This window comes from Zerene cesonia, chromosome Z, assembly GCF_012273895.1.
Source record: "Zerene cesonia ecotype Mississippi chromosome Z, Zerene_cesonia_1.1, whole genome shotgun sequence".
Lineage (NCBI taxonomy): Eukaryota > Metazoa > Arthropoda > Insecta > Lepidoptera > Pieridae > Zerene > Zerene cesonia.
This window is the reverse complement of record NC_052122.1, coordinates 4,245,573-4,258,213: the sequence shown is the minus strand read 5'-3', so window position 1 is coordinate 4,258,213 and position 12,641 is coordinate 4,245,573. Positions and strand designations below refer to the sequence as shown.

The window sequence follows — 12,641 nt, the reverse complement described above, 5'->3', positions numbered from 1 at the left end:
TCTCAAATTGGGTTCATGGTACGTCTCTACACGGTTTGTTTTTCGTTAAAAATCTACATGCTCAAAAACTAATGCATTTATATATTACGGCGTATCGTATGCTACTTATCTCCCAAGTAAGAATAACAAAATTTAGCAGAAATAAAAGGCAATGCTAAGAAAAGCACAATATTTTCTACCCAAAATGGTCTGGGCTGGCTTCAATTTTTATTCCCAATTCAGTAGTCACGCTCGCAATATCACCTATGAGTAATAGACACTCATTAAGAGTGCACTTTGACAGCAATACATGGCACGTTCACTTAAAATCTATTCGCCAATAGCCTTTGTCAGGTCCATATTAGCCTTGTAAAACTAAATTGCTTATCAGTGTAGCACTCTAGCGTTCAATTGCGCAAATTCAAGCGCAAAAACAAAAAAACTTTTGGGGTTGATCTCTGAAAGCTCCATTGCAATATTTAATGGACGCCACAATTGAGTTACATATCCGACAAGTTTTATGTCGATACTCTATTGGTTGGCAGAAGTGTTTCTATAGCTAGTTGTGTTATACTGTAGTATGGTACTTTAGCTCAACACTGCCCAGTATCGTTCATATTTAGGTTCAGTGGTTTTTCCGTGAAAGAGTAACAGATATACATGTATACATTCTTACTAAATTTCGCTTGTAATATTCATATAATCTGATAAGATTAAGTTATATTTCAAAAGCTTATAGAAAATAATTAATTTATGCATATGATTATTTATTTTACACACCACAATAATTCGTGGATATATCATTTTGCAAATAAGTTATATAAAATATCAGCACTATGATATTTCTTTTAAGTATTAGACAGACCAGTGGTTTTATGTAATCTCAGCCATCTGTGTCATGTCAAATCGCAAAATTTTTTTAGAGGGTCCCCACACAGGACCCCTCGATTCTACGCTCACGCGTTATCTACGTAAAGGAGGCGGATCAAAGACCCAACGTAATATATTTAATAATATAAGTGCGCTAGAAGAATACATTAACTCATCATTTTAAAGCTGAAGAGTTTTTTTTTTATTTGCTTGAACGCGCAAATTTTATGAACTTTTTTTACTGGTCCGATTTGAAAAATTCTTTCAGTGTTAGATTCATTGAAAAAGGCTTTAGGGTAGGTAGGTACTACGCGGGCAAACCCGCGGGGCGCAGCTAGCCAATTATTTACGAAGCGTGTAGAGCGAATGGTAAACATTTTCCTATAACGTTACCAAATAGCGTCTATTACTATTACACCCTAAAGGCAACAGATATCCGCAGCAGCTTCATCCACAGCGGCATGCATAATGTACTTATATACGTTTACCTTGCAGTGATATTTATTAGCTTCAGTGTTAAAACAGCGGTAGGTATGTCGATGCAATATTGCTGACGTTCCGATAATTCGCTTTGATCGTAATGAATTAGTGTAGCGTACGCGGAGTTTGTTTCGTGGATTGCAATATTAGTGCGGTGATTATAGGTTTAGTATACCACTGTATTTCGTTTGATGAAAATTTGTTACACAAATCATGTAGTATGATTGTTTATTGCAAACATCCGTTTGAAGTTTGGATTAATTCAATGACGTTGGATGGAATAGGTGACTTAATTGTGCCTAGTTAATTTTGGGTTAAACATTAATTCAATACCCTTTCGACAATATCGATTCCAATTTGAGATAAATGTTCATGGAAGTTTATGTAATTTTGCATTGTATCATGACAAACAGATAGTCGCTTGTTTAATGAATGACCATGCAATGAATGCGAATTTGATATAGGCGTTGGTTTGATCACTTTTCAAAGAGTTTCCTTCCAAAGGCTTAATGCTATTAAAACCTTAATCTTCCTGACAAATGCCTGGTTTTTATAATAGTCTTACTTCGAAAATTTACTTAACTGGCATTCCTAAATCGCTCTCTCCGAACCTCCTAGACGATTATGATTTGTATTTGTAGACTAAGTAGTATTGGAAAAATATACTAATTAGATACGTACGCTTCACCCGCATGTTCTTTCCGAGTTTGGTGAAGTTTTAGAACGACTTACCGGCTACGGTGATCCCGAACAATTACGACAGTCGGGCCTTCCAGAAAAGTGCGTACAAATCAGTTAAATGTCGACAAAGCAAGTGTTTTTGGGCGGTGGTGACTACTTAACATCAGGTAGCCCACCTAGCCGAGGGGTCAAGCATCCTTGGTTCATTCACTTATGCGACTCGACGTAACGTAGTGAGTAGGAATCCGACATAACCCACGACCTCTTCCCCGGGGGCCGTGAGAATGCAAGATCCCCACTATAAAAAGGTGGCCCACCTGCTCCTTTTCTTGCTTTGTCATAAAACGAAACTAATTAGATATCTTGTTGCAGCTAAAATGTGGTGTGGTCGGGCTGTTCGCGGCTGTGCCCATGTGCTCCGCAAGAGGCTGCTGGCATGCTTGCTGCTGCTGTTTGCGGGCTCTCTGTGCACGGTCGGGATCATAAGCTCCGGATACTGTAAGTATACTGATCCATAATTTTAACAAACAAATATATATTATCTCTTCGATCAAAAATAACAATTGGATACACAGTTCTATACGAAAACAAAATTATATTGTCGTCAAATGCTTGTTGTTTGTAAAAATTCGAAGCAAAAACGATAGAAGCAAAACCTAGCTTATCAGCTTACTGTGAGCATTTCCAAAACAGATAGGGATCAAAACGCGCCTATACAATAGCGCGGACTGGATTATTCCGAAAAACTATCTATGGAATGCGTCCAGAGCGACAAAATAAAACAACCTTTAACACCACACGTTAAAACGTAAAACACGTCATTCGCATCAACGAAATATGAAAAAATAAGATCAGCATTCTTTTATTTTTGGTAAATATGTTCTCCGTATTTCTAAACATATTATAAAACCTAGGATATTTTTTAAGAAATAATATGATGTAAATTGTACCAGAAAAAGTAGAGAGAGAAGGTAACGGATATGTAATCAATAATTGTACTACATCAAATATGAAATATTCCAAACAAATTTTAAAGAAGTAATTCGTTATTTGTAGCAATTATTATTTTAGTTTGATATAGTTTCCTTTCGTCATAGTACTGAAAGATAGCTTATTTTTGTGAGAATTGAGAATGCGTGTATATGCAAAGAGCAATAAATGTTTACGACTTAAACTAACTGGTGCACAAAATAAACTCAATCTTATTCTTATGATGAATTAAATTCGAATTTACAATGCAACCGACGCTTTATTTCATTGTGTATCTAGATGTTATTAATGATCAAAGTATACTACCCATATATCCTGATGATTCTTCACTGCGTAAATGCAACAGAACTTATATATTTAACGTATTCAAAGCATTGACATGTTATGACGCAGATTAGCTTTATTTGAGTCTCAATTATAGGAGAAACGTGGACGTAATTGAGGAATAATGAATTATGATTACCATGTGAGTGACTGGAACATCAAGCGAGAAATTGAAAAATGCCACGACCATTTTTAACACGCTAACCGTAACGTAACGTAACGTAACAACTCGTAACCGACTCCTTTATACTCGATTTTGACCCACTAAAACGGACAGATTGAATTCTACATTTTTACACCTATTAAGGATCGGTGACAGTACAATAATTTATTGACTTTATCTTCATAAGCAGTTTAGGATCGCCAGGATTAATTTACTTTTATTCTTTACAAAAGCAAGTAATACAGTTAAGTCAATCATAAAAGCGTGTTATTTTTAGGTATTTGTATACGATATTTATTAAAAAAAATGTTTGACATGGATTTAATACTAGCAAATAAACGTTTTAGCCAATTACATCGATATACATTTGTTATTATTTATGAGGTATATCATAAGAACACGAAAACAAGGGAGGACACATGATGATTTTATATGAGTATCCAGTCTAATAGAATGGAATAAGCGTTCCATCATTCATATACGTTTGGCCACAGGCGCAGAATTCCGCAACGCACAGAATCCGACACGGCCATCAATTAATTCCGCAGACCATAGAATCTATTCGCCGAATATTCGGACCGTTGTGCATGATATCTACAGATAATTATTTTACCACAATGTTTGCCGTAGCCCGTAGGTCCCGTATACATATGGCTATTAAAGTGTCAGATTTAGCGTTTCGAGGAAACTGATACTATTCCATTCTCTGAGCTCTCTGAATTGATTGTGTTCAATATGCAATGCATAAGTTTATATTTTTATGTCATCGCGGCCAATGGAACTGGTGGTTCGTCTGATGGTAAGCGATCATCACCGGCCAGGTAGTGCCTCTGCGAATACCCACTTTGAAGGGGAATGGGATTGGGAAAGGAATGACAAGCGGAAAGAAGGAATGGATTGGGAAGGGTGAGGAAAAGGAATAAGACCTCCGGCTCCCCCACTCACCGTATGAAACACGGTAGCATGCTATTTCACGGTTCTCTGTGGAAGTGTGGTAATTCCCCGGTGCGAGCTGGCCCAATTCGTGACGAAGCATACTCGAATCCCACTTTATAGTTATATATGTGTGTGCATAGTTTATCCATAGTGCATTTTATGGGAGAATACCGATAAGAGATCTCGGTCGATATTCATTCATTCACAATATACACTACCCTGTGTTTTGAATGAAAAATGTCCATCACGTCGGATTGTTGGTTGCAATTTTTTAGCAGCGCGGTAAAAACTCTGATTCCTGCGTATTCCTGTGTGCCTTTGGCATCAGAACTCTCGAGCCAATTTTGGATAGATTGATGTTCTAGGGTACCGTAGCGAAGTCACAAAACGTTATACTGAAACTTCCTCGTGTACTTTATTGCATAAAGAACTGTATTATTAACCATAGATAATACGTACTATTTGAATATGAATTTATTGGAAACTTAAATTAATGTGCAAACCGCACCAAGTTTAGATTTTACTTGTGCATTTGAGTGACGAACATGATTCGAATAATCCACGTTTATCTTCACTGTTTATTGAAGAAAACTCTGCATTACTTATCTCAATCGATTTTTTACACTTCAATATCTTTTACGCAGTATTCGCTTTATATAATGGTGATTACGCACATTCGTACGAATATGCGAACCCACAAGAAAACATTTTAAAATATTTTTCTATACATGAGGGCAAAGGGCAAAACCTCGTACATTCGGGAATGTTAGCAGCGAGCATATGAGTTAACGTTTTATTTCTAACAAACGACTTTGAAAATGAGAATTTTTTTTTTGCCCGCCCCGTGATCGAATTTTTTCTATTCTTTCAAAAAAAAATTCTCGTTTATAAAAGCAATTCAATGCTATAAAAGTAAAAAAATTGGACTTTGAAAATGTCATAATTCAGATGAATTAAGAGTAAACTAGGTATACTAAGTTATACCTTATTGATTACGATTTTAGTACATTAATATTCTGTCATCTTGTTTCCACCGCAGTCTAATAAACTGTGATTGTAACTACTATCTACTAACGCTATTTTTGGATCCGTTCATTAAATAATGTCAAACGTTTGTTGTGAAATTTGTATCATTTAATTGGTACAGACGCATCAGAAGCCATTTTAAAGGATTTAAACATGAACTGTCAATTATATTTTGAACGTTTTTAGTTGAAGTAAGAAATTAAAATGTAATATAACGACGTATTTTTACATCATATGGGATTTTTTGTGATACGATTTAATTTATTGGCATATTGAAACAGTTGCGTCACGTAGTAGACGTTTCAAGAATACCTATTGATTCATATACATTTATAAGTAGTCTATTATTATATCTAGACAATTGTCAGTATTTTTCGACGCAGCAAACCATTTAAAATTTTTCAAGAACTTTGTTGAGTTTTGTGACTTATTCACTTTTCAAATATTTATGGGTCAAATTAGGATCAAGCTCCTATATGAATAACACGAATAATATAAGTGAATGTAATGAAAAATTTAACCAAATGATAACATCTCCCTATGAAACAAAAAAAAAACCTCTTGAAAATCGAAGATCCCTTCGAAATGCAAACATTTAAATGAAAACTAATTGAGATCCGGGAACACAGGTTAAATAGAACTCAACTGCACCACCGTGTGTCCACTTCCTATTCTCTTCTATCCTCTTAATATATCTTCGACTTAACATTTCATTAGATATCCTTGTACAATGGGATACTTTCTAATAACAAAGTTCCTATTTAAAGAAAAAAAGCCAATAAAATTATCTGTTTGCGCAGTTTCGTATTCAATGGGAAATTACCTCATCCAGGAAAAGGTCTCCGTGTAAGATTTCATTAGTTATCAACGTTAGAACACGTTTCCTTTGTTACTGGATATTTGTTTATTTAATGCATTTTCTTTTGACTTTATATCGCATAAAGTTAAAATGGAATGGTAAAAAATATCGAAGTTATACATTTGTATGGTTATATAAACGGTCAAATGTGACGTATGTTTCTTTAAAAAGTTGGTGCGATTCGGACTCGTGTTTGCGAAACAATCAATTGCTGCCCATCCAAATTATGACCACGCCAAACATTGTTTAACTTTGATGTTTTATAATTTATTGTTATACACAGCGGTAACAGAAATACGTAATCTCTGAAAAGTGAACATAGCACTAATTTAGCTATGAGGATTTCTTTCTGTGATCACAAGGAGTTGTGAATTATCTATACATTCAATGAGCATTGCCAGTCTTAGAGCGTAACTAACATACATGCACTGAGTTATTGTCTATGGGCCTCTTTGTTAATCTATAAAGCAGTATTAAGAGCCCTTTTCGTCGATTAATTATTTGTTCACGTTAATAAACGTACACGTTTATTTATTTTAATCTATAAATTATTTTTGGATCAACTTGCATGCTTGATATGCATTAATTCGTACAAATATATGCCTATAAAAGTGGTTCGGTGAATCGATCAGGTATGTAATTCGATTTCGATAATTAATTGTTGATACAAATATTATAGTAAGTATTAAATACCATGTTAAATTATTTTGATATGTTGCAAATTTGTAATTAACTTGAAATATCGGAAATTCATTTATGGCAATTGTGCGATATGATTTACAAATATGTATGTATTGACCACTTCAACTGTCGTTTGCGTAACGTATGCGATATATATAATAGTTTTATTATGTGACGTAGCATTGTTATATTGGACTCTCTTATCTCTCTTGATTTGAAAGAGAACAATAGAATGGAGTAAAAACTCTTAAGTCCTTTTTAAAACTTACGCGCATGCAGGAGTTGAAATTTGGCATGATTACAGTTTAGTTTAGGAGAGGTGTAGAATACTAATATTTTTTAAATTACGCATAATATTGCATTAAATTAATAAAAATAACAACATATGACGATTCAAGTGTGCATCTATAAGAAGTCTAATTGAATAATAATGTTTTGTTCTATTTTAGTTTTATTTATGGTTATAGTGAAATTTAGATTATACAGTGTTTCCTAGTAATGAATGAATACATTAATAATATAATTTATTACCGATGTTACAGAGACGTTAAATTATTCGTCCTAAAATAGGCAAGCTGCAATGAGCTTATTCCGGGCCTTGTCAAAGTTTTCAGATAGCAAGTAACACAGTATCATAACATGGTAAAAGCTTTCACGTCCGCTGTTTAAGTTTATTATTAACAATTCAGTGTAGAGAGGACCGTGGGCGATCGACCTTCGCCCATCCGATAACTAGATGAAAACTATTTTCACAAAAATAAGAACTTTTGATTTGTATGGTAGCTTGGCTCGAAGTTTTCTTCTTTATTGTTTAAAGTTTTTTTCCTTTCTAGATGAAATTGATTTTATGATAACAATTTAAAATAATTTACATAATAAAAATGAATTTGGTTTTGAGGGCTTAAAAAAAGATTCCCAGTTCTCTTTAGAATGTTGTTAAATCAAAACTTAAGCTATCTCGCTATTTATTCTATACGATACAATTTCGCTTCACAATCAGAGTTTTCTACTATTTCATCTTAGTTCTCGAGTTCTCCATAAAAATAGAATAAAAGATCACATCTTTTAAAGTCGGCCATCCATTTGCAGCAACCACAGGCCTCTGCCAATGTTCACGGACGGAGTTAGCAACCACTTAATTGCAACGCGTAATATATAATAAGCTTCATTATTTATTATGTTATAGTTATATGTTCCCATTTATATACGAATTACTCTTCAGTAGGAGACGTGGGTTATTGAATAACATTTAATCGTTTATAGACGTCTAACTTCAAAGAAAATCGAAGTCCAAGAGGAGAATTAGCAGGTATTTAGCTTCTCGGAGTACCGGATATTTAAAATGGATAGAATGACATCGGGTACTACGGTTATTGTAATAAACTAGCTGCGCCCCGCGGTTTCACCCGCGTAAGTCTATATCTCGTAGGAATATCAGGATAAAAAGTCGCCTATGAGTTATTCCAGTTATCCAGCTATCGACGTACCATTATTATATAATTTCATAATCAAATATAATTTCATTGCAATCGGTTCAGTAGTTTTTGCGTGAAAGAGTAACAAACATCGATACATACATACATACATATATCCATACTTACAAACTTTCGCGTTTATAATATTAGAAGGATTGGAATGGTTATCTATTTTAGAAAATTATTAGGAAACGGATTGGAATGACACGTTGTTTTCAGTGTTAAAAAATATATAAGTCATTTACAATGTTGGCGTTATCATTATTCATTTTAAAGAAAATGAACATCAATTATAGGTTTATCTATATAGCCTTTCTTCCTGGCTCCGGCTACGAAGAAACTTCCGCCTTTTAATTTTTCACGCAGGCCTAGCCGTCGCGGACGTTAGCCCTCTTTTATGTCACCATTGGTGTACGGATTACGAATTGCTTGTTCGTATTTATGTCCCTGTGAGTTTTGCGTTCATTTATAAGAATAGCCTCCTTCTATTGAGCTTGATTAATATAGACAACCCCAAATACTCGTAATACAACAACTTCACGTTAACTTAAGTAAATCGTATCGCACCGTGCAGGATCGAAGCTCGACCACTCAGACCGAAACTCATGCCTTAACACCTCATACGAAGCACGTCAAAAGTTTTAGATTTAAAAAGTTTTAAATTTCGATTAAATTGAAATCGCTCAGCTCTGGAACAACTACGGGTATCATATGTCGTCGCTTGTGTGTTATACGTAAACTTTTAGCAGGATAAATCGCTGCAAATGTAAACAGACAGTGCTATTTCATTCGAAACTCTCCCATACTTCTATCAACTCTCACTCTGTGCTTCTTTTGACACGGCGTTGAATTAAATCGTTATGCGCACAATGTTTTATTAACCGTGTCCATTAATAAGTTATGTGTTAAGCTTACAAAGACCCTGTTTACAAATTACAAGAGCAAACACAATAGGTGTTACCGTATGTAGGATTATCGCTCTTATGTAGATATAGAACAAAACTCCGATTTACTTGATTGATGTAAACTCTACAAGTACAATGATCAATTCTATCGAACCTAATTCTCAGTACGCAAACGAAATATGTCAATCATTATTAAATTCAACTCCGAACGACAATAAACCTAATTTATTATAGCTAAGAATAATCAAGGTCGTTGTTCAAGTTGTGATACCTTTTAATAAACCCTCTCAAACATTCGCGATTCGCTTCAGGAAACTTTATCGATTCGATTAATCCTAAAGCGACAGTTTGTGTAGCATAATATTGGATTACAATTTACAGGAATGCCATTTGCGTTTAACTAATCAAAGTAGTCGTCAGATTTTACTGCTATATATGCTATAACACTAAACGTTTTAAATTTTTACCTCTTTTTGTATTGATGCAAAGATTCGAGATATTTTCAGGTCATTTCAATAGTCTATTTGAAGAAACTCGTCTATGTTAATGATAGAATTGTATGAAATGTACACGATAGCTGTTAGGCAGCCAATTAATTTAATTGATGTTAAATTGTAATTGACTGTAACGAGTAACTATCGAGTTTCTCGCCCCTGGTTTTCTGATTCTCTTCTTACGAGTATAAATAGTTGGGAAAGTTGGCATGGATGAAGATATTTGAGTTGAGAGAGCATTAGAGTTTAAATAGAAGATGAAATATATCATATCACTCCTGCATCCTTATCCCATACGTAATCAAACCAAAGCGTTGGTGTTGTAGAATTAATAACAAAGACACTTTCACAATAGCGTGTTTCACCTACGTGCGGCAACTGATCCTTACAGTTATTCATACTAATGGCTCCATTGTCCTAGCGATCGTAGCAGGTTCTCTGATAGTGGTTAATGCATTGATCGGGTGGGATTTCTTCAGAGCACACTGACACACGCTCTGGATTATATACTGGTATTGTTTTGAATTTGAACCCTCATAGGAGGCCTGTGTCCCAGCAGTGGGAACATATATAGGCTGATGATGATGATGATGATTGTTTTGAATTTGTCTGTTCTGTGTTTGTGTGCATTTTGATTTTAGAGAAAGTTTATTTTTGATTGTAATCGAATTGTATTGTTTGGTGTTAATAATTGCTGGTGAGTAGGGCTGAGCTACGTTTTCATTTTTTGCGTTATATTTATTGGTTTTATTGGTAGGTATAAATGTAGTTTTGAATGCGACTATAATTAAACATGTTATGACGTAATACTTATATTTCGATGTTCTTTTCCATATAGCAATATATACGCCTACATATACTGCGAGATAATACGTCTAATCATTGTGTTTGGTATTCTAAGCTGTTATATAAATATAGTAAAAAAATGTAATATGATTTATGTAGATACACACGGTAACTGGCCGATTGCTGTACTGAAAATATTGATTTTCAATTGAGGAAGAGGGAACTCTCCTACTACAGGTTTTTTTAAACTTATCAGGAGAGTTCCACGTATATGTAACAACACACCCAAGCTGATTTTATAAATAAATTGTTTAAATTGTTTAATTGAAAATAATGATAGATTTCTGAAAATATTGGCTGCATAATTAAAATTAAACGAAATGTAAAATTTTAATTAACAGCCGTCTGTTTCTGATAGTCGACGCATAATTAAAGTTTCGCCTGTGTATTAATAGCAGCAAAAACGAATAATTGCAGATAGGTGGGCAATAACTTGGAAAAAAATCATTTCGTGCGTTAAACAGGTGCATTCGAATGGAAGTGCAGTCAGCATTTAGTGTACATTGTATTTGTAACACCTGATATGTTTGTTATCCGATGTACTAAACGTTTTAGTTGGGTTATTATATTCTTTGCTTTCTATTGTTCTCGCGAAACACGTTTATTTTTATGATAGATCGTCAATTTATTGTTTTGATTATATACAATAACGAGAATCAAATTTCAATGAATCTATATGTATCTTAGAAGCTTGTCAATTCATGGAAATAATAGCGTTGGAAGGTGAGTCTAGTTTGCTGTTATAGCACTAAGAAGCGGAATGTTGAATGTATCAGTTTATGTTCAATCTTTTGCCCTGATTTGAAAAGGTTGGCTGTTGTTTACAAAATCGCGACAACGCGACAACCGCACAAGAGATGTCACCTCATATCAAGGTACAACCTGATCACATTATCTCAGAATCTCGCTGAAATGTAGCCCTTCTCCGTTCCTTTGACCCCCGCGCTATCGTCACGTCATAACGAAAATGTCTAAAACTATTACAAGATATATCCCAGTCATGCTTGTTTTTGCGCCAGACACGATGACGTCATCGATACTAGGTCCAAGAAATTGTGATCGGAATGTAAATATATACGCTCATAATGGGTTGTGTAAGTTACCCTATTAGATGCCGAGTTTTTTGAGATTGATTTCCTTTGAGCTGATTTGTAATTGCGTATCAGAAATATAGGAAATATGTTCAAAGTTATCCTTGGAGATTACTTGCCATATAGTGTATAGGAATCAACATCCTTAGCTGCATAATCAAAGGCAATATATGATTAATTGGAAAACTATGTTAGTTCTTATAATATGGAATGTTTTACTTTTGCGCAGAAGGAAGGATCTATGATAGAGATCGCGAGGAGGCTATAACTGGTGTTATTGTGACTTAAATAAAACATCGTATTCGTCCCATTTGATTCTAGATAATAAATTCAGATCTTGTCAAACAGTACTATGTCTTCGTAAATATTTCTTTGTATACGATTCTAAAGCCTGCTTACTTTTTACATTACCGTGTCCTCTCGTTGGTCACACTAAATATTTTCAACCCTTATCCCCACCTCTTAATAGCCAAAGCGGACTTTTAAACTGTTCTCAATTTCCACACGTAAATATGACGCCGCTTACAAAATTAATTAGTCCATGTCATCGCTTCGATATTTCGCGCGTTGCATGTTAACCCTATTTAATTGAGTTTCGGTGAAGTCGAACAGGTCATAGTAAAAACAGGCACAAAGCTTTGTGACGTCACATGACGAAAAAATTACGGGGGCACTTCAGAGCGCGAACGCTTAAACGTTCCTTTATGCGCTTGACAGCTGACATATCAGCCGCTGACGTTACGAACTGCTTGGGTTTCCATTGAGGTGAAACAGCGCTGCAGCGCTTTGTTTATAGAGGGCTATATTTAAATGAATATTGTATATTCACATATTTTTGACT

The 12,641-nt window shown here is 34.6% G+C and overlaps 1 protein-coding gene across 3 annotated transcripts in view; it reads left to right on the top strand.

Annotated features, from left to right (window-relative positions):
- LOC119835707 (alpha-1,3-mannosyl-glycoprotein 4-beta-N-acetylglucosaminyltransferase A-like) overlaps positions 1–12,641 on the top strand; it is a 76,427-nt gene that overhangs the window by 29,711 nt on the left and 34,075 nt on the right. For all 3 annotated transcript variants that reach the window (XM_038360685.1, XM_038360684.1, XM_038360683.1), the window contains exon 2: positions 2,383–2,508. In XM_038360685.1, the coding sequence (XP_038216613.1) occupies positions 2,388–2,508 (121 nt within the window). In that variant the 5' untranslated portion in view covers positions 2,383–2,387. The remainder of the gene's footprint in view (positions 1–2,382; positions 2,509–12,641) is intronic.